General features: G+C 37.3%; 2 protein-coding genes across 2 annotated transcripts; one reads left to right on the forward strand and one right to left on the reverse strand.

The window, feature by feature from the left end:
- Positions 1-2,101: 2,101 nt before the first annotated feature.
- mRpS11 (mitochondrial ribosomal protein S11) lies at positions 2,102-3,160 on the forward strand. The gene is made up of 4 exons (XM_019843539.2): positions 2,102-2,447; positions 2,526-2,754; positions 2,893-2,958; positions 3,046-3,160. The coding sequence occupies exons 1-4, from the start codon at positions 2,212-2,214 to the stop codon at positions 3,151-3,153; spliced, it is 639 nt and encodes a 212-aa protein (XP_019699098.1). The 5' UTR covers positions 2,102-2,211; the 3' UTR covers positions 3,154-3,160.
- Positions 3,161-4,973: 1,813 nt separating this feature from the next.
- LOC105187965 (acrosin) lies at positions 4,974-27,710 on the reverse strand. Its single transcript, XM_025298165.1, has 5 exons — positions 27,584-27,710; positions 16,551-16,734; positions 9,920-10,224; positions 7,871-8,058; positions 4,974-5,144 (listed from the first exon to the last, which is right to left on the reverse strand). Exons 1-5 carry the CDS (start codon positions 27,672-27,674, stop codon positions 4,974-4,976), a joined length of 939 nt encoding a protein of 312 aa, XP_025153950.1. The 5' UTR covers positions 27,675-27,710.

Below are 27,710 nucleotides of genomic sequence, written 5' to 3' on the forward strand. Positions count from 1 at the left end.
TTCATTTATCCGCGTTATTTTGATGAATAAATTAAATGTTGTTCGGTCTTCAATTTTCGGTACTGATTTATTCTCTCATTTCTTTATAAGACAAGAAAAATTGATACGAATCATCCGTTTATTCGAGTTAATTTGTTGAGTAAATTAGAGGGATAAATACCTGAAAATTGAGAACAAATTGTCATTGCACTTGAACAATTTTCTGACACTGATTTACGGTATTGTTCGATATTCGATTTTCGGTACTGATTTACTCTCCTATTTCTCTATAAGTAAAAAATTCATATGAATCGTTCATCTATCCGCGTTAATTTGATGAATAAATTAAATATTGATCGGTCTTCAATTTTCGGTACTGACTGATTCTCTAATTTCTTTATAAGAAAATAAAAATTAATACGAATCGTTCTTTTATCTGACTTAATTTGTTGAGTAAATTAGTGGGGTAAGTACCTGTAAGATGAAAACAACTTGTCATCGCACTTAGACAATTTTCTAACACTGATATATAGTATTGATCAATATCCGGTTTTCGGTACTGATTTAGTCTTTGATTTCTCTATAAGGGGAATCAATACTACTGTTCCTAAAAACTCTTGAATCTATAGCAATTACTTTTGTGAAACCACGCGATCAAGCTTCAAATATCTAAATTAATAAATGCTTATAAGAAAATTGTAATTTTATTAATTATTATTAGTAAAAATTGATAACTCCAATGAAATAACTTACAGTTAAATAAAGATAAATCACATTGTGCTACATTTGGCCATTGCACATAAGTAGGCATTAATTGTGCCAAAGTATAAATTACATTAATAAATATTTGGTAGCCAGTACTTTTGGCTAACCCAAATTTATCACTCACTGCTAAAAAACTTTCAGGTTTAGCTAATGCCCAAATTGTAAACATCAACTTTTTGCTCGTACTTACATTTATATTTTCTTCTTGATTTATGAGAGGAGCAACTATGTTAAGTAATTCCTATAATAAATGAAATTATCATAAATTATATTTCTATAGGTAACAAAAATATCGGATAAAAACCTCAAACGTGCCTCGTGACATCCTAAAATGTTCCACAAATTGTAAATCTGTATAACGAGGAATCGTTACTTCGAAATAATTTTCATTTCGCGGCTTTTCGTTCCACGTCTAATTAAATCACCTGATAATGGATGACCCAAATTTTCTACAACGATATTCACTACGTTATTAATATCTAACCCTTCGTCTATTGCAATTAAATTTATTACATCCATTTTAACGACTTCGTACAAACTCATTAAGTATATAACATAACCTATAGCGTTCGTTTTGAATGCAAAATCGATTAAAAGAGCGTTCAGCAGAACTTCCTAACAGTTGGTAACGTAGCGGAAAGCGCTTACTAAGTGCTTTTCTCTGCTGAACGCAACCATTGGCTACTGTGTATCTGAAGATGAACTTAAGATTAATGGTCTTAAATATAAGACCTGATTATGAATATCGGCCTATGAATCGGCCCGGAGGCCGCTCTCAGGTCGCAGGTTTCTCTCTGGTATTATCTCGTCGATATTTCAAGTAACGCATATAATTACATATTTATATAAATTATATACATTAAAATATATCATGCTTGTTAATACTTATGTTATGATAATATAAATTGCAAATTTATTTTTGTTCGAGTATAATACAAGTCGAATAAAATTATTGCTACATCACACTAGTATAGATTATTAAATTGTGAAATATTAAGTAAGAATAATATGAATTTAGAGATAATTGGTTCGATCATCGTAAATCGATTGCTCGGATGCTCATAAGATTTACGGTTACCGACAGTTCCGTCAAATAACCAGAGTGTGAATGTTAAGGTCATTCTACAATACGTGTCGTAAGTTGTAAGTCGTAAGAATTGGCGAATCATAGTCGATTATTACAAAAATAATCGGCTATAATTGGTCAGTTCTTACGGCTTACAATTTACGACACGTATTGTAGAATGACCTTAAGAGGTCGTCAGTAAGCTGTTATCAGCGTATACAATTTATATAGCGCTGGTGTCGCTTTTCACTTCATAATACTGCAAGAGATGCAGAGATGGCAATAGCTTAGGGACACCATCTGTTTATGATAGTTTACACAGTTGTTTTATTTGTTCACATTGCTTAGGTCTATTTCTTGTGAACTATTGAGTATTATTATTATTTAACGGTTTAACTAAAATGATTAAGTCTGCTCTATTGTTGTTTAAATCTCCTTTATTATCGAACAGTGTGTCGGTCAGTGGTGCTGCAATTTGCGCCTTTTTAAATACCATAACCCCCAGAAACATTTGCACTACCTCACTTTGTAACAAGAAAATTCGATCAGATTCCGGCAAATTGAGGGTTGGCAAGGACTCAAAGTATGAATTAATAGAAGGAGAAACTACACCCGAACTGCTGAACATTAATCAGAAGTAAGTTGCAGGAATAGCCCTAATAGGAGCCATATCTTCTATGGAAGCTGTTATAACAGTTTCGTTTTAATGTTTCAGAGAATCTCTATTTCCTGATGCCGATACACCGAATCGCCTATTTAATGGTATACTGTATAAAGAATTGCATATTATTAATATTAAATCAACTCCTAATAATACAATTATGACTCTCACTGATTGCACTGGTAAAGTATTAACATTGCATTCAGCTGGTGTTGAAGGTTTTAAAAATGCTAGAAAAGGAACAAACATTGCTGCTCAACAAGCAGCTTTAACATTGGGTCATGTGAGTATAAATTGAATATATGTTGTAAAAGTTACATACATGACATAAGTTGTTCTACGAATATGAAATATGTAATCTATGTAATTAGATTTATATATCTATATGTTTATTGCTAAAAAGTATGTATTTATTATTCAGCGTATTCGTGAATATGGTATAGAATCAGTGAGAATACGAGTACAAGGAATCGGAGCAGGCAGAATGGTACTTTAAGAACATAATTTTTTCCTTATATCCATTACATCAATTTAATGATTGATAATATATTTAATGCTGAATATTGGTTTTCAGTCTTCTATAAAAGGTCTTTCTATGACAGGATTAAAAATTGTTTCGATTACGGATGATACTAGGGTAAGCTGGAATCCGCCAAGACCAAGAAAACAAAGAAGAGTATGATTTAGTGTAGTGAGTATTACTAATTGTAAATCTCTTTATTGATTATTATAATACATCTTGTAAAAATTCAACAGTGTCATTTTACATTTTGAGATACTCTACTATATTACATATTGAAATTAAATGCTTTTATCAGTTAAGGTTACTGAAATTTCTTTATTAACATTTACATTGGTTTTATATGATTGGAATACTGTGATATATATATCGATTCATAATCTTATAACTAAAGTTATAAAATTATATAAATATGACTAGATTATATTTATTCTAAGTCTAAATTCTACAAGAGGTAGAATTTCTCTACATGTATGAATTATATTTTAAATATTCTATGCAGTTCTATTTTTCAATGTAACTAATTTTTTTTCTTCAGATTATACACATTATACTTTTACTTTATTAAATACAGTCTGTATAAATTAGTTCACATATATATGCATAGATTTTCATTAACCAAAAATGAAATATTTTTTGCCTCTATCTCAAAATTTGTTGCATCTATCTTTTCCATGCCTATGCTTTTACTTTAAATGCCCAATAATGATGTAATATCGTAAAATTTAGCGATATTGTAGAAATTGACATATATGACCATCTATATACACATATATTTTAACAAATTGTTAATTCTTAAATTCTGTTTATCCAGAAATAATTATCTATAATTGTTTTTGTTCATCTCTGAGGCGTATTTTGCTTTAACTGAATAATAATTATGTACCAGGTATTTATTACCGTGTCTTGATGATGAAATTTTGTACTAAAATGTCCATGATGATATATTTTGATATGATATATTAATATTCAATTATCACCAGAAGTCTTTTTAAAGACTGAATATTTATAATTTAAAATATTCTTTTTTAACATGACAGTAGTAGAAATTATTAATCCGTTCATTTTTTTATAAATTTCTAACTATCATTATATCTTTATTTCACAAAAATAATCGTATGACAATACTTTGTTAGGTCGATTATCTCGTTTAATCGACAAATTTAATTAAAACTAATTAATAATTCGAACATCTCATAATAATCAATCATTCATATCATGCTCTTTTTATTTCTTTTATGCAAAATATTTTTATTATAAGTTTTGAAAATAAAATAATAATAATAATAATAATAAATAAGTGCACTTTGGGCATGCCAAAAATTGGTATACTTTCGTCATATTAACAGAAATAAATATTTAAATAAACACATATATAAAATAAATAAGCATATTTCTCGAAATTATTATAAGTACATTAAAATATTGGTATATAATATTATCGTAGAAGGGATAGCTGCAAGATTAAGAGGTTTCGAGATCTGTATACATACTATTAGACTAGATATCGATCAAAATAATAATTAAGATCGACTTTTTTCCTTCTGCATTACACAACTGCAACTGTAATGTAGCTTTGGAAAAAGAACACATCGTCAACTCGAGTCGATTACCCGAATCGTCATCGCGAACAATCTCGGAGCGAATTTAATTGAATGTACAACATAGGGACGTCAGATGTCCAGATCTCAGTTGGATAGCCCAAGTTTTATCGTCCATATTCAACTATCCAGCTATATATATACAATATTAAAAATATCCAGACTATAAAATATTTTTTATGTATTTGTGAAAAAATATATTTTGCACAAATTACATTTCTAATTTCTTTTTTTTTTTGTGACAGTTCAGTCTGCTCTTTTCAATTTTTTTTATCTCACAACTCTAATGTGTACAAGCAAATTTACGATTAAGCCAGAAAAGGCGAAGGATCGAAGACGTCGAGATGGAACTTCGCGTTGGCAGCTCCTCGGCGTCGCAGTTCACCGGCGAGATTGCACCTCTCGCGTGATCCAAGAAATGTAATCCGAAGTACGTGTGTAAATGCCAGGAAGTCGCGGTCTACTACAACCTATGCCTGTGGAGACTACTCCTACGACCATCGCGCTACCACCAGGACGACTTCCGACCATCAAAGGCCCGCCACTGTCGGCCTGAAATAAAGTGCAGGATGTGCAGTCGTCTCCTCACGTCCCATAAGCTTTCGTGGTTATGGTAAACGACGCGGTGCAAATTCCACTTGCTCTAGTACGGAGCGTATAGGGCCGCGTGTGTATCCATTATTGCAAGTCTCGGTATCGTTCCGCGCGCGGATCCGGATCGTAAATCTCGCCGTTGGAAATTCTCAAGATGGAAACGAGCTTTTACCGGCGCGCGACGTTTATCGTTGCTCGGTTTATTTCGCACGGTGCGTTAATATTGTCTGAATTTATTCCCGTGATTCATCGATCGGGTCTCCCTTTTCAGAATAATAATTGAAAAAACAGCTTTTATATTGTTTAGTTTGTGACTGATTAGTTTAATTCACTAATGTATGCGACAGGAATTTATATTAAGAAGAGGTATCTCTCGATATTCAGAAGAGATATTTTCCTCGGTCTTCGGCAAGGAAAATTCGAATTGCTGCGTATGGTAAGAGATATGTCCGTGAGAATATCGCACAAAGAGAAATATTATACTACTGCTGAGAAAAGCGATTCCTCGGTTTACTTTCCTCCTCTCAAATAATAGTTACCTTCAACAAAGAATATTCTCTTGGTAATAGTTTTTAAATATACTCGTTACTAAAGTTAGGAAAGTTTATTATATATCATATTTACTCATAAAAAATATATATTATCTTTCCAATATCATAAAATTAATATTATGAAATAATATATTAAAAACACAATAATATATGTACTATGGAGAAAAAGCAAATCGAATTTTTATCTTGATTCAATTATAATAATATAATATAATATTTATTATAAATATTATGTTAATATTTTTTAATTTTGATTTAATATTCTTAATTAAAATACTATGAACTTATCGGAATCTAGAATGTATTTTGAGTAAATTTAATACTTATGATAAACTTATAATAGATTTATGGGTATATAAATTTACGAAATATCTAATAAATAACATTTACTTGAATGCAATATATATTTTTCTATGTGCAAAAAAATATATTTTTATCGCTATAAGTGTATTAATGTAATCTATTCTTTTTTTTAATTCCAACCGCGTTATATATATCCGGTATAAAATCTATTGAAATCAATCTTGCTAGTCGCTGGCTGTCCGTAATTCTCACGAGCAAGCGCAAACGAGGCAAATAGGAAATCTAGCACATCTCAATTCCCATCGGAACCTTCAGCGGTATTGTACTTTCGGTATTCCCTTTCTCCTTGATATATTTCGAAGCAATACGTTCCTTCTCGATTGTTTTCTCGGGAATACCTTCAACAGGGGGAAATAGAAATTGCTGATAAGGACGCGGCAGAGACGCAAGGGGAACTTATCGGGGACAAGATCGAGAGGGTGATACTTTCATTTTTGTTCCGGTGGATGCCGACTTGGTAATGCCGTAGCGGAACTCCCGCAGGAGTTACTTTCGCAAGAACTGCCGTTAGTTTAATTGATCACGCGAACTTAATGTTCGCGTAGCAGGAAAGACGCGTTGTCCATCTTTACGTAAGATAAGGAAACAGAAAGTAAAAAAGCGACCGACTTTGTCTCCTCTGCCTCCTGATATCCATTTCTTAGAACATCAAGTAGGAAACATCACTTTTATATATGTGCATATTGCAACATATGCGTGTCTATATTTATTTGTAATTATCTTTAATTTCTTTATAATATAATTTATGTGTCATCCTAGTCCAGTAATTATTATTTTTAACAAAGAATATTTTCTTGATAATAGTCTTCAAATATATCATTGCAATTTTAGGAAAACTTATTATATTAATTAATATTCTTGATTGAGATATAAACTTACTAGCATTCAGAATATATATTTTAAATAAATTTGAAGCAAGTAACATTTACTTGAATGGAATATATATTTTTCTGTGTGCATGCATAGATTCTTGTAGATTATTTGCCATAGATATATTGAGTTTGTGTATAAATCCGTTCGACTTTTCAGGACAAAATTAAAAAGACGAGAATTCAAAAAAGAATTATGTATATATTATATTATTCCCTAGTAAAAAATATATCGTCCTTTCTATTAACTGATTCGGGACTTCTCATCGATTTCTACTTTCAAACGGTCAATTGTGAGCAGTGTTTGATCAAATCAAGCTGAGAGAAACAAATTTATTGCAATCCAATGTTTAGGCGAATATAAGTATCGATAACATAAGTAATCGATAAATATTCGATTGAAAAAAAATGGAAGAACAAAAAAGAGGAAGAGAAGATTGGCTTTTTTTGCTACGACTTAATGTCAAGGATATTATTTTCTAAGTAAATATCGCTTAAAAAGTCCCTCATAATTCACTTAGTAATTAAGGAGAAGCCGATGCCGCGATGCTCTTCGCCTGTTTAGCGAACGTCACCGCTATTTTTCCAATCCCTGTCACAATTTCGTATAAATATCGATTCACGTTAGAGGCCCGGAGAGAGCGAGGCCAATGCAATTATATACGATCCAATTATCGGGGACCGGTATCATCCGACATGGTCGGCTATCATGCCTGAGCAGCATTGTACACTCGCATTACCATGGTACCGCGGATATTTATTGAAATTCGCGTCGTGCCCGGCCGGCGAACCGTGAATTCCGTGATCGGGCGATTGACAAGCGGTGCTGTGGACGAGCAGCGATGCGCAAACGCAAAAATACGACGCCATGGGCAGAACGCCCATGGCGTCGTATTTTTGCCGTAGGTGCAGCTCGCAATGGACGCTTTTTACTTACCCAGCAAGAATCCCTTCCTCCCTCTTCGTATCCGGCGCACATTTGCGTCGAACCTACGCGGGTCGACTTGCCCTGGCTCGCGTACCATTCGCTGCATACGGTATTTGCCACTACGCGGACCTCCACTTTCTGCAGCACATCCGTCCTTTTGTCTGGAACATAACATAACAACATTTCAATAGCACGTCGTGACCAAGTTCTCCTCCGAATCAGTGGACCGAATCACCGCCCGCGCTCGCAGTCCGATCGTTTCGAGACGATACGCGAGCCGCTTTAAACCTTTGAAATTCTAATTTCTCAGAACGCTCAGGTTCCCAGGTAAAAAATTATATTTTTTAAAAGAACTCATAAAATTGAGGACAATAACAGTCAAATGCATTTTTAGGATTTATTTAATCCAGACAATCATAAATGCAATCGGGCCTGTATGGATAAACGATTAGAAATAAACATTGAGATTATACTTTTACCCCTCCGGAAATAAGTTCTCCACGTTCTGTTTTGCTGCCAAGATGACCCCCTGGCCACTTTTATTGATTCTATGCGAATTGTTATACGTGTCGCACTACCACGCTTGCGGGAACTTTGGTGATTACAGAAACTTCGGCGTGCGTTTCGTTGCTCCGATCGTTATCGTGCCAAGATTTATCGAAATATACACACACATACACTTTAGGCTTACCGATATATATCTCAAGTATTTATGAAGACTCTCCGCAACTTGGCGGATCAAGCGGAATCTTCGCGTTAGATAACTCTGCGCTTGCATTCGCGAGAATATTTATGCGTCACACGCACGTCACGCAATGCAATTGCGTATGCATACAAAACACGGACACAATGTATTTCTTGAGATGTGCCAAATTGCTAATAATCTGCGGAAGCCGGAAACGTTCAAGTGCTCTTGAATAGTCGGCATTCAATGTCGATAGGAAACCTTACGAAAGTTCGAGCGAAATATTCGCGTGAACTGTGCCGAGATTCCGCGATTAACGGCTATTAAGAAACTAATGTGCACCGCAGATATGCACCGATTCTAGTACCGAATATCATTAATTAAAATTCACCTGTTTATTTCTATTCAGTATTCGACCTCTATTTATCACATAGTAGAGCCGAACTTTCGACATCTGATTCGATATCACCTTTTCACAATTTTTCTTCCAATATGAAAAATATGAAAAATGTGCAAAATAGGCACATTCATGGAACTTTCCACGTCGGAATTTTTCTAGTATTTGAATAAGAACCGATAAATAATTCTCTGATTCAAAAGTTTACGCGGATTTTGATTAGAAGCGTAATATTTCAAACATGCAAATTCAAACATAAAATATTTTATTTGCTCTATCTAGTATTTTTGCAAAGATAGTTTCTAGTTTTTATTTTACGTTATAGATTTGAGAGAATATTTACACTTCTCAAGTATCTTCTACAAGTATGAAACGAAAAATATAAATATCCCAAATGTTTTAAATATTTATTATTTTTATTTCCATATTCTATTTAACACAATAGTCGATATAAACTGGAATGTTCTATTTGATTCTATAAGAAAATATTCTGGTTTTATTCATTAAAACGAGCGAGTTCCCGCATTATTTGTGCCAGTCAGAAAAATCCATATTTCGAATAAAGATGGAATCCACATCCTTGGAATAGAATGAAATCGGTATCATATAGCGAGACAACCAATTTGGGGACAATTTGGAGCATTCTCATCGGAATCTACGTTGTATCTAGGAAAATCTCGAGAAACCTCTGTACTAGTTAGTCCGACGAAAGATACGCAAGATCTCGTAACAATACTCCGAAATAGGAGACTCTTTTAGTAAATGCGACACGATGAGGATTGGAATTTCGAAATGAGCCTTCGCGATAGCTCCAAATAGGATCGTTTAGATCGTATTTACCGATGCGTCAAAAGCCAAGTCAGACGTAATGATCCCTAATCTCATTCGGCGCTGTCGTGTACACACAATTAGTGCGGAAAAAGAGGAAACAATTACTTACATCTGGACCTATCTTCGCCGAGCCAGCCCCATCCCGCTACGATGGCGTGCTCACCGCCGAAGGCACTATAACCTGGTTTTCCTGTGGCCACAGGTAAACACGCGGGTTTCACGCTTTCCGACCAAGTGATCGGTCTGGCTAGTTCCAACAGCGCAATATCGTCTACATACTTGCCGCACCTGTGACCGGGATGCAACACTGCGTTTATGACGCTCTCGTGTCTTGCTGCTGGCACTTCTGGGGCCTTTAAATTGTGCTCGCCCAGAGTGACTCTCAGTTGTCCTACGGGAATCTTGTTCGTGCCGCTGGAATTAAAGCGGGAGTGAATTCAATTTGCGAACGATACGCCGTGCTATTCGCGAGTGCTATTGATACGATTGATCGAGAAGGCTGGCGAGAGTTTCTTTCTCCTCCTCTCGCTGTCAAAGAATCGAGTGTTTTGCAAAGTGCGAAGAACACCATTGTATGGTTTTCGTAACTATTAACATTCAATAGCATTATGATGGTATATTTGATAGTTAAAATACAAGTGTATATATATATATATATATATATATTTCATTTTCTCGTTTTCTAAGAAAGTGCAGTAATTTAAAGCAGGACATAATAATGTAAGGTGAAAGGAGAAAAATAGAGGGAAAAATGATATTACATAAAATAAATAGATTTTCAATAAGCAGAACCAAATAAATAAATGCAAACGAGCAAGTAAGAACCAGCGCTGTTGTTCGAGCGAAATTTAACAGATAAAAGAAAAATTTGCCTTTATAAATAAATTATAAATAATTTTTTAATCTTTTTTGTTTTATTGTAATTTTTAACCAGGATGATTTAAAGGCTGAAATGTTTGAATTGAATTTATGTGTGTATGTGTATAAAAAGAAACAAATTTTTCTCTTATATATTACATTTCGATCAAATAACATTGCTGGCTCTTGCCTCTGCATTTGTTTATTGCAATGATATTAATTGTCCATTAGCTTTCCATTATATGTAAACGTTTATTTCAATCAAGTGCTATATTTCAATTTGTCGAGATTAAATGATCCTTGTGATCGTAAAATTTCACTTTGATGCAAAAACATTTGCTCGTATTCGCACACAACGCACAGTAATTTGATTAGAATCTCTTCGCAACGTTTCTCTTCTCTCTCAAAATTCTCAAAACGAAACAACCAGACAAGACATCTCTCTTTAATCATCATCAGTTCTCAATCTTTTTACAGTTTGATATTTATATTGAATCCGAAAAGTACATGACAAAAGAAAAAGTGATGTACGTAAACATCAGAAACATAAGAAACACATTAGAGATATAAAGATATAAAAGCATAAATCTGTTTACCGCTCAAGCAGTTTTTATCTAATCTAATGTCTTTATATATTAAAATTTCAAAAGATACTATAATAAAAAGATAGGTCAATACTACGTACAATAATATATAAATAACGAGCCGCATTCGGTTTAATTCATACAAGTTATTCGCATGTATTAACCGAAACCTGATAGAAGAATTGAAAGGTGAAAGTGTACGTGCATGCTTGTGTATAAGAGTGATACACTATACAGCAACGGCATATAAGAATACCATGAATGCATTTGAGACGAGTAATGTACACATCTCATATTCGCAAGCCCGCGAAATGCCCGCAACTTACGTTTCCTGCAAGAAATTTATACGGCTCGTGCCGTAAGAATGGTGAATGAAAAAAAAAGAAAGAAACGGCATTCAACCTCCGCTCTTTACTCGAGTCACGAAACGCACATGTACATGCAAACACACACACACACACACACACACACACACGCATATGTATCACGGGAATCTTCTCCTCCGCACTCTCCTCTTAACGCGCAGGAAGTCCAAGCTAGACACCGGCTAGCAATAATGGAAGATTCGCGAATCCCCCCGCGAGAAGTCGTCGATACACCCGGCCATCCTCTGTGAGAATCTCCTCCTCCCCCGCACTGTCCTATCAACTAAGCGGGCGAATCCCACCTCTTTCGCAGTTTCTTTCTCTGAGACGTCGGCAATTATTTAACCGGGATTTTTGTCCCACCCGAACGACGCGCCCGCGTCTGCGAAGCTTCCTCGAATACCTGAGCCGGCCCGAGTGGCTTCAGTTAATTAATCGGTCTACGGTACCTCTGAATAATTAACAAAATTACGACGCTCCCTCCACGAAACTATCCGTCCCAACGGTCGAGCGCCCCCGCGTCTCGCCGTTGTATTTTACGAGCCTCTGTCGTCCCACTTTCGTCAGCGGCAACCCCTGCCGCGTCTACCCTACTCTCCCCCCCTGTCCCGATCTCCTTCCATCCCTTTTCCTCTCACCTGTTCCTCCCTTCCTCTCTCGGCCCCTCTCCTCGCTTCCTCTTCATCTCGTGGTCTCTTTCCCTCCTATACACGCGGAGAGAGTTTATCGCGGAGCGTTTTCTAAGTTTCCAGGGCCTGTTTCGTCGCCGCTCCTTACAAAGCCGCCTTAATGGACCTTTCCATCGTCGTCGAGTCCCCGCTATTGTTCCGCGGCTCGCGGATTATACGGTTTACTTTCAATGCATCTCCGACACTCCCTCCTCGACGTCGTCGCGCCCTTCCAATTAAAATGCGCGAGCGCTCGGGCGTCGCAGGCGGCGAAGACGGCGGCGGGCGAGGAGCTCGTCCATCGGAGGAGATGCACGAGCGTTGCCGCGGCAACTCGATTTGTGTTCCGTTGAGCCAGCGTCGATTGCGTTAATCGCTCGCCTCGGGATAACGGAGGAGATCGACGTTTTGTGCTCTCTACTCAGCGAAAAATCGCGCTTCCAAATGGGTCGGCGGATTTTGCATTAAAATCGAGGTCGCGTGCTTCCTGGTCGTTGGCCCTTCCCGTCCGCGTAATATACGCGTTCTCTGGGACACCTCATTATCATAACTCATTAGGACACGTAACTCATCCACAAAATAACGCGGTCGCGCGCGCGCGCGCGCGCGCGCGCGAGTTCCAAAACGCAACTTTGCCCCGCAACGAGCGGGATATTAACGCGAGTTAATTAGTGCTATTAAACGTTTCCTAATGTCTAAACAGAAATATGTATGTTAATTACGACCTTTTAATCGTTCCTTTTAATCGCTACGCTAGGACAAAATACCGGACGATCAACGCGCCAACGTTCCAGATTATCGTCCCCTTGCTGTTTCATTTTATGAAACGCTCGCGATCCAACGTGCCGATAAGTCGTAAAAAATTGGAACTGCTGTTACTTAAACGAAAAAAAAAAATAAATAAATAAATAAAAATAAAAGAAAATACGGAAACAGAAGGAGAAGAAAGGAATGTATATGCAGATAAAGACACATTTGATCGAAGTTGAATTGTCTTTAGCACGGAGCTTGCGGTATTAATTAAAGACTCGTTTAATAGTTCAACATTGTGCCAATTAGGCACGTGTTCATTCTTCTCGCATTATGCGAATAATGCGCGCCATTCAGCTACGACAAAAAGAATCTTCCTTTTTTTCCACGTGTACCGACGATCTCGTTAAAAATTAATTGGACGCCGACTCGGTAAATCGATCGGAATTAATTTCAGTCCGGTTCGTTAAATCGCGTGGCTCTCTTGGCACTAGCTATACAAGCATTGGGACGCGCCCGTGAATTACGCAACGTCGCACGGAGAATGACGTTAGCAATAAGGTACCGCTGAACATTAATTTACCGTACGATATCGTCGAATGGGAAATATCGACGCCGCGTCGCTAGGCTGCCAGTTCTTGTACTACTATACGGGTGTAATTCGTACCTGCTCGCGTGATGATTAATCAGCCATATTATCCGCGTTGCGCACGTTGTATTAATGGTAATTGGTCGCCGCGCCATCAGTCCGATAGAACGACGCGTTATTATTTGTTTAATCAACCGCTAATTCGACGAGTGCGCTGTTACATTTGCTTATATTCGAAAACGGCCAGCGTTTGTGCGAAGACGCGCGGACGATGTTAAGTCGAGTTGATCTCGTTGGAACAATTCGACGGTAGATGCCGGTAAAAAGCGCTCGGATTTGTGATCTCGGCATGTGATAAAAATAATAAAGTTAGTCATTTGAGGCGATATATGAAAAACGATCGTTTGAGGAGTTAAGTCTTACTGTACTTTGAGAAGAATATTTATTATAAAGATAACATAAGAGTACTAAGTTGAGAAGAAAGGAATTGTGGAGCAGCACTCGCGCATTCGCTGTCGCGCATCCGCCCTAATTGGAACTTCCAAGAATGTCCGATAAAGTTCGTCACGTGCGAACTTCATCTCGATTTTTCCTACACAGTGTACACGAGATAACAAGAAGCCGCCGGAAGAGAATCCAGTCGCCATAAATTCGATGCAACAAGGTGCTAGATATCGTCGACGCAGCGGGCCGTTTCTTCTCGAAACGCGCAAACGACTCCTGGATTATGCAGCGGCGAATAATAGAAGGGGCAAAAAGAAAGGAATAGAGTAGCGGCACGGGCCGCGAAGGGCCGAAGGTAAAGTGAGACGCGACAGGGCGGACACGGCCGCCTTCATTTTCACGCCTCCCTCGCGCCTTGTTGCAACGTTTTCCATGCGTTTTGCATGGCTGCTAGCAATTACCGAGTGGTCTGTAATCTACACGCAATCATGGTTTACAGCGCCAAAGCTCGGCGCTGTGAATTCTCCCTACGGCCGCTCGACGCCCCCGAACGGCCCCTATCGTCCTCTCCATCCCATCCCTCTGTAATCTGTCCAGTGACCGAAAGGGATACGCGCAATATCTGCACGTTTTGTTGCCCGGTCGGCTATGAGTCTACTCGTCCGTTTAATTATATCTACACGAAAGCTGTCCCGCATACATCGCCGTGGTCGCGCAAACTCGTCTGCTACGCGGTGATAGTGATTGTTGCTCGTTTAATTTGTGACGTGATCATTGGTATTTATTATTCCATTTGTTCGCTTTGACGAGGTGTTGTCCGAAACGCTGTCTGCGCTCGACCGTTCAGTGACGCGCGACGAAAGCTTTTGCCGATAGTCTCTGATATAATATTGGCATGTTCGAAGTGAAAAATTTAATCTCTTTCTTTTGGAACAAAAGAGGAGGAGGGGAGAGACGGGAAAAGAGAAATATATATATAGAGAGAAATATCGTACACGTAAAAACGGAATATTTTTTCTGAATCTCTCGTATGAATCTCATAAAATGATTATGTTTCTACTTATGATATCTGCACGCACGCGTCACATATATATCATGGTATGTGTGTGTGTGTGTATTCTGATATTTTTAGTTGTTTATATATTTATCTCATATGTATGGCAGTTTAGCCGGAAATATTTTTTTTTATTCACGCAACGCTGATCGCAAATCCGGATGATTGCGATTGGCCACTCGATAATTTTACGTCAGTATTTTTTTACGTCCAGCTTATTTTTTATTACACAATGTCCATATATGTATATATTTGAATATATCTTTATTCGTTGTTAGAATATGTATTTTATTATGGGCAATCTAAATTTATTATTTTGCCGACTATGAAATTTTATAGGAATATAATTATTAGGAATATATTAATTATGAGAGATTTGTGTTTGTTTTTATTTGGAATTTTTCATGCTTTACATGGTGACGCGAGAAAATTATATATGAACTTGTGCATCTAGTCGCTGTATTTATACAATAGGTAGATAAATTCTTTTATCATTATTTTAAATTTTAGGATTTAAATTTAGGATGATTTTATATTGCTTGTCTTTTTCTTGTCTGCGTATAGAGTTTTTCTTTTTTCTATTCAAAGAATAAAATTTTTCATTTCGCAAGCATGTCGTTATTCGTTACGATTTTCTATATTTCAATATCACATACTTCAATAATGAAAAAATATGCGTTGAAATAAATTTCGAAGCTTTAATGAAAACAAAACTGTAAAGTAATAAAATATTCTTGATAAAATTAAAAGGAATATACTTTATATATAGAAAATCTCTAAAGTAATAATTATGTTTCACAGCCTTCGACGGATTTAACGAAATTTGATATGCGAGTATATTATTAAAAGTTATCAACAAATTGTATATTCAAATCGATCGTTGAAATTAAAGTCTACTTTATAAAGGACTTAGTCTTGATGGAGTTTGTGTACTCCGTTAAAATGAAGATGCACTTTTGGAAAAGTTGTTAAAATATAAGTAAAACCGAAGATGTGATGTATCATATTTTGCTGCCATAACACATTAATCATTTATGCGAAGAGACATAATAATTAACTTTCTTCCGATGTGCAAATTTATTACGGTGACAAAATTAATTAAATGTCAGGGATACCTGCCGAAATTCAATGTAAAACCATGATTATATAATAGATAATATATAAATTAAGACTCATATTTTTATATATTTGATTCCACAAATATACAAAATTCTAATTTAACAAGAATAAATACTAATAACATGATTAAAATAAACAAAAATAAGAACACTCAAACACTTTAAAAAAAAAATATTTCAAAACGTCGACTGCTAGAAGCTTTGCTTTTATAAATACTAGTAATTTACTTTTTAGTTAGGACATTTAAATCCTACTAAAATCGAAACTTACATTTTGCACGTAATAAAATAATCGCATAAATTTACTCACGAGCATAAACAATGTGCGGCGGTCAATACGAATCTATCATTCAGGATGGCACCGCCACAAAAATGTCCGCCCTTCCTTGTGATGCTCACGAGCCACGGAAATTCGTGCGGTGCGGCCTCTTGACCTCCGACAATTCGCGCCGATCGTATCCCACTTTCGCTTCTGCCGCACGGGACATCTGCCACTATCAAACACGAATATCCACGTTAATGCTCGGTAACGATTGATTGCTACGGCGATTTCGCATCACCGTCCGTATGACCGTCCGATATCCGAAACCGTCCACATCGTGTCGTTAGCGACGCGATCTTAAGCTGAATTCTCACTATCCCTCTAGGCGGCGATAGACAAAGATCTGTTAATCCTTTATCGAAACATTTCTCAATGTTTTTATATTCGAGGTATTTATGTTATCTGCGCCATCATTTCATTTCAATTATTCCTATTAAAAAAAGGAAAATACGGTAATTATGCATAAGGCCTAACGCATCGATTGGTAATCTTTGAATTATGTTAAAGTCATGACTCTCAATAAGAAATTTTAGTTCTTGTTATTTATGTATTAAAAAGTTAATAAACAAAAAGAATTTGAAGAACATACCAAGTAACGTCAGTCCTCAAGAACATAACCTTTCAATTCATAACCTTTCGATTCAAAATTAAAATTTTGGAAAGTACGAACATTTTCAAGTACGTGCATAGACTTGATACGTCTTCGCTTGAAACTGAAATATTCCGCCTTATTAGAATAATGAGTATTTTAAACTAAACCTAAAACATTGAAAACCCACGTAAGCTACATTATTATTTTAATTTATAACTACCGCGTCATTTTTTTAATTTATTCGTTTCTATCCAATAGATGTACCATGCGTAAGAGTTTATAAACTTTTAATAAATAAAAAATCTTAAATCTGTTAAAAGTTACTTAGGATCATGTCTTTAACAATATAATTCAAAGCCGTCGTGATTCATTGAAATTAACCGCGAGGTCGGCCTTATTCTGCATAATTACCAGAAAACTTGACGGAGGTTTGACAGACCCCTGTCTGCCGTTGTCTAGGTGGATAATGAAAATCCAGTCTTAGATATTTCACTTCTTCTTTTCATTCTCGATTCTATTTTATATTTGCTACTTTACATTCCCCATTTATTTTACTTTTTATGTCTCAGTTACTTATGTACAATGTGTATTTTCCAAATTCTACGTTTTATCGACGAGATGAAATTGCGTAGGGACTTGTGCAAATAATTTAGTGTCGGTGCTCGCGTGAAACATCGAATTACTATCGGAAACGTGATCGTCACATCTAATATCACGATCATTCTGAATTGCACGGAATTACCATCTGAGCTCTTGTTGATGAAAGCATACTGGCAGAATATATCGTCCTTAGCATTCGCTGATTAATGTTTGCCAGGCGTTTTCACGATAGATCAATCAACAATTAAATAGTGCCAATTGCACAGAATCGTAATTAAATCGATCATTGTATTACATGAAAATGTTCTCGCAGCATTTATTACCGGAAAATCTTCTAATTTATACGAGTTATTATAGATGAAATGTGAAACATAAATAATATATATTTTTATATTTCTAATCATTGTGTACTATTCATGAAAAGTTTTATAATACTTTATTAAAAGAATGTCAGAAAAAGGGCTAATATAATATGACTACTATTAGGTACGAGTGAGAAATAAATCCCACCAATCGTAAGATGTGTCGGATAATATGTAAAGAGACAAAATTTCTTAAGGTGATGAGAAAGCTCACAAAATATTAGCAGACCTAATTCACTATTTGTTTGATTTCTTATTATATTTTTATATATAAAATTAATAAAACAATAATAATAATAAGACATGGAAAACTCTGATCCGATGTATGCGTATTCTCAAATGAACCTGATGCTATCCACCACGATCGAATAATTGTTATACAGATTATCAAAGATTATTTTTTATTTATAAATGAGAAAATTGATCGATAAAAAGAACCGACATTTGTGACTGTCGTGAGTCTTTTAAAGAATCAAGAGAGAATGAAAAGATGATAAGTAGTGCTCAGTCGGTGAAAAGATAGGAAACTTTACACTCTGAAATCCGCTTCGCTTGTAGCTCAGCAGCAGTTGCTGTCAAAGTATATAATTGTAAACTGCACCACGAAAAGAGAACATCGGCATAAATCGATTAAAAGATTGCAAGAAGAAGCGCGATTACGCTAATAAAATTTTGCACCGATATCTCAGACCAGGATAGAAGAGAAAAGAAGGAAAAAACAAAGAAAAGAGAGAACACCCGCTCTTTCTTCCTTTTTCTCTCTTTCTCGCTATAACCTTCCATAGAACGTAATGAATACAATCGCGTTTGAAAGTAATAAATAGTGAAATCGCACTTGGTTGCAATCAACGATTATAGATGATTGCTGAGTTCCACTACAGACAATTACCATAAATTATCATTAATTAATAATAATTAAATAGTACCAATTACACAGAATCGTAATTAAATCGATCATTGCATTACATGGAAATGTTCTCGCAATGTTTATTGTCGGAGATTCTTCCAGTTTATACGAGTTATTACAGATGAGTTGAAACATGAATATAATATATTTTATTTTTCATATTTTCGATCATTGTGCATCATCCATAGAAGTTTTACAATACTCCTCCGTAGAAGGGGATAATTAATTCCTCTGACTCGGCTATAGGAAAGTTAATTCGCGCGATCTCTATCAGGATCGATCCAATTACTCATTTCTATGAACGTAGACATAGGAGGGAAACAAATAATCGGCTCGGTTAATCTAATGGTTTTCGCAATATAGGGAGACGAGAAGTGCGCACTCTCTCTCTCTCTCTCTCTTTTTCTTCCTGTTTGGATAGTCGAACGTGTTACGAGTCCTTTTTCATCTTTGAATGAACTCGTCTCGCGAAAGGACGACAAAATTACGTTCTTAAAATCCACCTCAGCGGCAGTGGCGGCGATGGCGATCCGATTGACGCGACGCGACGCAACGTCTGTTAACGGCGTTGCATTTAATTGAAACTTGAATCGCCGCGCAACGGAATGTTAACCGATTCGAGCGAATCCCCTCTGCTGGCGGCACGACGCTGGCTGGCGTCGCGCGAATTTAATGCCCCGAGCAGATAGGGACAGATACGGCGGATCTGTCACCACAATCCCTGCGACACCCCTGTGCGAGCCAAACCACTCCCTCTCTCTCGCTCTCTCCCTTGGTTTCCCTATCTCTTTCTCTCTCTCTCCCTCCCCGCTTCACTCGCCCCTCTCCCTCGCTCTGTTCAACCCCCTTCGAACCACCCACGGGTCGGACCCCCTCTCGTTTCACGCCCCGACTGATTAATTGGACCTCTACGTCTGCACCACCGCGTTTCCCATCCCCGCCGCTCTTCCACAACGGGCGAGGAAAGGACGTCGAAGCGGGTGGTGGCCGGGGAGGCGGCATAGAATTCGAAGTCGCCTCTATTCCGAAACGCGTAATAGATATGTCAAAAGCAGTTCGGGAACGCGATCATGATAATACGGCCGATGCCGCCTCGGTTCGACGAACGGGCTCGGTCACGGAGGCAACCCCCGTTTATATCCTCCGTCGAGTTGGGTTGCGCCTCTGGGAAGGGTGTCGAAAAAAAGAGCTCACACCCCTGTGTGTTTTTGGGGAAACCTGGCAGTGGCCGTATGGCTGTAAATCGAGGTATCTTGGCAGCCGTAACCGCGGCGTGCTTGTTGTGCCGGTAAAGTGGATCTACGGGAACGTACGTGGGAGTACGTGAGAATCGTCGTCGTCACTCTCCCCCCTCCCTCCACTCTTTCTCCCTCGCTCTCGCTCTCTCTCTCTCTCTCTCTCTCTCTCTCTCTTCTCTCTCTCTCTCTCTCTCTCTCTCTCTCTCTCTCTCTCTCTCTCTCTCTCTCTCTCTCTCTCTCTCTCTCTCTCTCTCTCTCTCTCTCTCTCTCTCTCTCTCTCTCTCTCTCTCTCTCTCTCTCTCTCTCTCTCTCTTCTCTCTCTCTCTCTCTCTCTCTCTCTCTCTCTCTCTCTCTCTCTCTCTCTTCTCTCTCTCTCTCTCTCTCTCTCTCTCTCTCTCTCTCTCTCTCTCTCTCTCTCTCTCTCTCTCTCTCTCTCTCTCTCTCTTCTCTCTCTCTCTCTCTCTCTCTCTCTCTCTCTCTCTCTCTCTCTCTCTCTCTCTCTCTCTCAGCGCCAAACATCGCACAATTCACATTTGTAACATATTTTCGTAACGAGTGTTAGTTGCCATTTAATTGATTAATTAATTAGTCATACTCGCGAATATCTTGGGTCGATAGCGGAGCGATGAAATTTATTATTTTGGATCTAATCTCTCGCATGCGAGGAATATGCGAAAAAAAAATTGTTATTGAATAATATACAGGCAAAAAATTTTTATTGAATAATATATACGCAAGAAAATATACATTATGTTCAAGTAAAGATTACTTGTATTTTGTTTGTATGTCCGTAAAATTATCATACGCATCAAATACTCATCATAAGCATCAAATTTATTTAATTAGGTAAAATGAAAAGTTTATATATATTTCTATATCGTTGTAATTTTATGAAACGATGTATGTGAAGAATCGTCATGAATCAAAAGAACACATATTGTTTTATAACATTATAACGACATAAAAATACAATCGTTTTGTTTTACTTAAAAGATTCGATATTGTTTGTCACACAATCCAATATAAATCCAATCCATATAGAAGAAAAACAATTTTGGATGAAAAATACTTTTCTTTGCTCATTAGGCATATTACGCTCGATGAAAAATTGAAGAATCGACATAACTAGTTTTAAAAATAAACTATTTTGTAAATTAGTACGAGGTAAATTATAATAAAACTAATAATGATGATAATTTGCAGGCAGAAAGGTGATTGAAAATGATTGAATCGCGCGTTCTTGGGGTCTCCGAAACTTGAGAATTCCGAATCTCCTTGGCGATCTTGTTCGCGTAATGTATTTCTTTTATCTTGTATACATTAGATATGAATGAGATTTAGTTCTGCTCGATATTGATTCTCTGCCAACGATAAGATAAATCTCGAGAGAGTCATGGACATCCGTCGAAACAATTCCAAACTTAATATCTCACCAGGAAAATCAACGAGATAAAAAGCGCCGTACAAATTACTCACCGAGTAATTATATCAAGGGGGAGTATTATTTTTTTCTTTTTTTTTCTGGACCAACTCAAATCCTAAATCTATACTGTAGCAGATAACTTAACGCCGTACGAAACGCGTTGAAAGTGAAACGTGCTGATTCTATCGATCCGTATTATAATAAAAACAACTCGTAGCTCACCGATAATGTATTATCCACGGAATTCAGTAAATTCTTCTTTCTTCACGCACACAAGATACAGTTTTATTTCAATATTGCATATTAAAGCTCTTATATATTCAATCATCAAGAATTATTATAATTTAAACTATTAAGAAATACATACGAGAGAATGCCAGTTACTAATTTTTTTTTACCGTAGAATAAAAATGACAATGACAATGTATCGCATATGCTGATATTGTTACTCCTGACTATTGCCAATCGAAGATTTTATGATAGTTTTTCACATAAGTGTCCCATGTTCTCGACTAGGTTTAGAGCATAGAATTATTACTAATAACACTTTCCTTAAGAAAACAAGAATGTAATCCTCAGTCTTTAAACGTACGTAGAACAATCAACTGTCATTTGATCATTTAACCTATAACCCGTTAACACATTTTAAAATGTTTCGGCTATCCCAAATAAGCGTGATGCCATTTTGTTATTCTATTCGCAATTGCGAAAAATACAGTTTCATTTCCTTTCAAACGCGCGAAACGTCTCGTCATATTACTCGCGCAGCATGACAGACTCGTAAATGATAGGAAGGAAGCTAATAATGCGGAATAGAAATTTGAAACACCCCGGAAAGGTGCAATATTTCATTAACATGTATGTGAAAGTAACAATGACGTGATATTTATACTTCATCATCGTAAAAATAGATGGTATCTTTCGATATTAGAAAGGAGGTCTTTCCGCGACCTCGAGTAGGTTAAGAACCCCCTAATATCGTCCGTTACGAGTTTGACACTGAACGGTCGTTGACAAAATGCTTGAGTCACTGAGCAACGCCGAGGTCGCGTACTTGCTAAATTTGCAGCCTTCGGCAAGGCTGTCTACCTATTTTTCTATTCCGCACGCGCTCACCTTCCGCCTACGTAGCGGCAGCTTGTCAGCGCCGAAAACGCAATTACGTTATCAAGCGGCCTTCGCACATTCCTCGAGCAGGTTTGTTTCCTCAATGGATATCCTCCTACTATCATAGAAACGGATCGTTTCTCTTCCTTTTTCCTTCTTTATTTTTTTTGCTAACGGTGAAATATAATTTTGCAATCTCGTTACACGTATATTTATATATACGGCAGTGGCCGTATATTTGGGCGATCGTAACTGTAACGTAATTTGTGCGGCATGTAATTTGTTTACCGACCAAAATAACGGTAGCGTCCGAGTCCGAGCATTTCATGCGAAGAATATTTTTCCATGTAATACCAATAATTTACATATCGCTGAGTTTAAAACGAGTCAAGCGAATTTCGGGAAAATATTTTAATAACGTTTCGGAATGTGTGTGTGTGTGTGTGTGTGTGTGTGTGTGTATTTGCGTAAACATAACATGTTAAATAATATATGCGAGGTCGAGCGTGAATCTTTGAACAGGGATACAATTCGCTTAATGGACATCAGATGCTATGTACGACTTGTGACAGTAATTCGAGCGGTAATAATTATCGCAATTTTATTCAATCGACAGCGTGAAAGATTAATTATTTATATTTAATTTGTTGTAACACCCTTGCCGCTCACGCGTAAGCTTGCGACAGATTATTCAGTCACGAAGCATAAAATTATTGCCAATAACGATCACAATGCAATCGCTCGACGAAGAAACAGTCAGCCGTCGGTCTCATGAATAAACCACTTTGCTCCGCTCGCGCATAATACAGAGCCTAAATATTTGACAGGGACAGTCGTTTTATTGCCGTTAAAAATTAGCCGCTAAATAATTAGCTTTATTCAATTTCGCCCGGCGCTTTGTCTGACATTTCGCGGCAAAAGAGCGCGTTTGTAAACGAGGCGATGACACAATCTATACACTCTGCATTATGCAGCGGGACACGCTGCTCAAATAATCTATCAGCGCGCTGTCTCCGACACGGGAGCTTTTTGGGACGTAAATCAACACGGGAGACAATTTTTTGCGGCGCGTTAATTCCATCATTTTTTCCAAGCGCATGCATTTTATTCCGATCACTTCGGCGGCCAGTTGGCCAACGAGTTTTGACACGTGGAATGAAATATTTACCCACCTGTACCTACTTGTTTGAATAAGTGGAAATTTGATAGATTTAAAAACGGGAGATACGTTATAAAGGGCGCTAGACCAGCCATGAAAAACGTTTCAGCTGGATAATTGCGAACTTTGTAGGATCCGTTCCTGAAATAGTCGTCGGCAATTTTGAGATGTTTTCTTATAGTGTATGCATTGTTTCATGCTAAATGTTATGTGCGTGTATAAATACGGTAGAATATCTACGGTAATTTGCGGAATTTTATCGCGCGGAATAGAAGGTATGGGGGGAATCAAACTGAGTGTAATCCGTCAAAGCGCAATTTAGATAAACATGTATAATTGAGAAAGAGAGAGAGAGAGAGAGAGAGGGGGGGGGAAGGGGAAAGAGAACAGAGACACAATTTACTTGCAATTAAATGAGTTGCAAATAGGATTATAATTATACAATTAACAAGCTATGTTAATTACTAGTAGTAGTAGTTAACACCGGTTCGTTTGATGCAGTGTTGTTCGGTGTATTAGCGTTTAGCCGCTTATCTATATCGCCCATCGCATTAAATATGGAAAACGCAATAATAGACTAACTTATTTTGCAAATGCTGCTTCGGGTGTTTCCATCGATTACAAATTATTGAGCGTCATTTAGTTATATAAAACATTTTTTTATTATCACATTTGATGTTACGATTAAGAGATCCAACATTCCAACAAGATTCCCGTAAAAATGTAGGTATATATTAATGTCATCAATATTATTGTCATCATTATTATTATATTAAATATATTAGAATAAGAATCTCTTGTAAATTTTTGTTTCTCATAAATATCCCTTAATATTGTCTCCCGCTCTCTCATTCATTCTCTCTCTCTCTCTCTCTCTCTCTCTCGCTCTCTCTCCCTCTCTCTCTTTCTCTCGAAGCCACTTTCAAATATTGGCTGGAGAGCAACGACGCACGGCGGACTGTGCGCCGCGAATGTGCACTACGCTAACGGTGAACACTAAATTCGGTTTATTAACTTCCGGTGTTCCACAGCGTAATCCGCAAGCTTCTATTCCGAATTCAGCATCGACTTCCGTTTGGCGTCTAGTGCCTCCGCGCCTCCGCGCCGCGTTTAAATGGACGGCCGACAGAAAAGCTCGAGAGCCGGCCGATCGTAGTCGAGCGAGAGCTCACCGTCGAGCGCGAGGACGGGCTCGCGCGCGAGCACGCCCGGGCAACGAGCTGCTGCATAAAATGCACCTAATATTATGCGTCCGCTGTTCCAAGCAATGCCGAAAAATACAGTTCGGTATTTCCTGCGCCGATTTGCCGTGAGAGTCGTCGATTTGCGAGCACCCAGCCCGCCCGCCCGCTCACCGTACGCGCGCGCGTCCTCTCTATTGCCCGCGCTACCGTGCCAAATACCGTTGGGGTTGCGCTCTCACTTAACGTTTCCCTTTTATGGTGGCTAAACCGACGTTTACGTTTACAAATGCACCCGTCGAATGGCGCGCGCGTACGTTAAACTCTCGAGATAATAGACCGCGCCGCGTGACATCGCGGCGCTCTATCTTAGCGCGAGCGTGACGCTTGTAAGCGACGCGATAATCTCGTTATAGATCGCCGTAGTAGCGCGGAAAGTAAAGTCGCGCTTGGATAAATGACCGCACAATTTAGCGCAAACTTTATGATACCTGTGTTCCATTTGCTGGGCGACGATTCGTGCTCGTTATTGTCTCGAGAGGAGAGCAAGACGCGGGATCTCCTCCCCGTCGCTTTCGACGTTTAATTATTCACGTTTAATCGTCGAGTTGTTAGAAATTAATCAGTTGAAGATGCTCAATCGTCAGGAAATACACTTAGAAGCAATTCGGACGAACCAGAATAATGAATAAGAAACTTTTCATCTCTCTTTTATTCGTATATTATATTATTGTGTTATATATTTAAATTGTTCGTACTATTGTTTAATATGTATCCGTATAAAAAATTTCTTGGGATCTAATGATTGGATGACCAATTTTGGGCAAATTTGAGAATTTTAATTGAAAACGATGCTGTATCTGGGAAAATCTTGAAAAATGTTTCATGCGAATATATTTAATGTTTAATGCTAATAACTAAAATAGATTTGCTTTATACTGTTAAGTGTTATACTTATTAAGACATTACTAGTATGACGAAAACATTAAGATTAGAATTAGTCCATTTGCAAGAAAAATTTCTAACAGTCGCATGCAGAATGTAAAGTAGTCGAGAACGCGATCTATTTGACGTTAAAGCGTAATAACATAGTAATTCAATCTTCTGGGAATAATAATAAAATGAAGCATGCCACATGATACGCTACGTAGTAAATAAATTTTCGAAAAATTAATTGCAACAGGAATAGTTGGCGAGCTTCTCAGAGTTTCGAGCGAACTGACTAATACAGAGTTTGCTATAGATGTTGCACTTTGATAAAGTAAGTTTACCTAAACTTTGAGAACCACAAGGGAAAATGCAAAGGGCATCATAAATATACAATTTACATAATAATTAACTTGCGCAATAATGAATCTATTATTACGAGAAGAGTCTATAATAATCTGTAACAAAGCAAAGTATTCCAGTAGTAACATAACAGTTTCATGAATCCGATTGTTTCGTATGACGGATATTTGAGTTGCAAAGTTTCAAAATGGCTTAAACAATTTCTGGTTTAATTATACGAGTAATCGATATTCTGGCTTAATTATACGAATAATTATTCGTCTTCATTAAGTTACTTTTATTATATGTCATTGGCTTTATTGTGTATTATTATACTTTTCTGCAAGAGTATTTCGGAACTTTTATTCGACGAATATTTTAGCCCCATATTTGATTAGATATGAATTTTCCGAATCATATAGAACGTACTAATGTGAGACAATCTTTTCTGAAAAATTTATAATTTATATGCAACAACACCACCCTCATCCCTCTTGAATACTAAGCGATCTTAAGAAATGTTATTTTATTATTAAACGTTAGAATTGTCTTGTTGTGTAACCGAATGAATTAATATTTACTCATTTGAGTACAGCAAAGGGGTATTTGAGTGCAGCACTTGAGTATAGCAAAAGTGTACTTAAATGCTGAGGTTTTGATATACTTGCGTGTGTTGTTTCCAGAGTAATAATTCTTTTTCGGGACAAGTGTACATCTCAGGAAAATTGTATTTCGCGATACGGTCTAGGTATTCGTATTTCGGTAATATGGCTTTTCAGAAAATTGTCCCAGTTTTGAAACTTCGAGATATCGAAAATTTTCAGGATGATACTTGCTCAACTGGTGTAGCATATGACGTTATATATTTGTAATCGTGATTCGACTGAAACATTCACCCAATTCTATATTATATAAATCAGGCTATTTCACATGAGACAAATTTCAAGTAACAGCTACTAATATTGGTCTTAGAGAACAGTTTATTGCCCGGGAAAATAATGCAGGCAAAACGTGAACATTGAAGATTAAAATTTCCGCTTGCCGGAGACGCGCGCGTTCTCGTATTCCTCGCTTCTCCCATTCGTAACGCGAAGTTCGCGCCCGCGCGAACACGGCGTAGAGAGACCCGTCCGACAGCGTGACAAAAATAAATTGATATACTCGGAGCGCCGTGTATACTCACAGTTATTGTACTCGGCCCGAATCCGCGTGAGAAACTCAAAGAATAGAACGAGTGCTAACGTGGCGACTCTCAGATGCACTCGGACGACCATCTCGCGTCGGACCCGCTGAGCCTTTGTCAGAGAACG

This window comes from Harpegnathos saltator, unplaced genomic scaffold (assembly GCF_003227715.2).
Source record: "Harpegnathos saltator strain DR-91 unplaced genomic scaffold, Hsal_v8.6 scaffold208, whole genome shotgun sequence".
In the NCBI taxonomy this organism is placed as follows: domain Eukaryota; kingdom Metazoa; phylum Arthropoda; class Insecta; order Hymenoptera; family Formicidae; genus Harpegnathos; species Harpegnathos saltator.

Excerpts from the sequence above, each read along its gene's own strand:
- mRpS11 (XM_019843539.2), top strand. The coding sequence starts at position 2,212 with ATGATTAAGTCTGCTCTATTGTTGTTTAAATCTCCTTTATTATCGAAC. Across the intron at positions 2,448-2,525 it reads CTGCTGAACATTAATCAGAA|AGAATCTCTATTTCCTGATG; the intron begins GTAAGTTGCAGG and ends TTAATGTTTCAG. Across the intron at positions 2,959-3,045 it reads GAATCGGAGCAGGCAGAATG|TCTTCTATAAAAGGTCTTTC; the intron begins GTACTTTAAGAA and ends ATTGGTTTTCAG.
- LOC105187965 (XM_025298165.1), bottom strand. The coding sequence starts at position 27,674 with ATGGTCGTCCGAGTGCATCTGAGAGTCGCCACGTTAGCACTCGTTCTA. Across the intron at positions 10,225-16,550 it reads GCCGCACATTGTTTATGCTC|CGGCACGAACAAGATTCCCG; the intron begins GTGAGTAAATTT and ends CTTTAATTCCAG. Across the intron at positions 8,059-9,919 it reads CGGCGAAGATAGGTCCAGAT|ACAAAAGGACGGATGTGCTG; the intron begins GTAAGTAATTGT and ends GTTATGTTCCAG.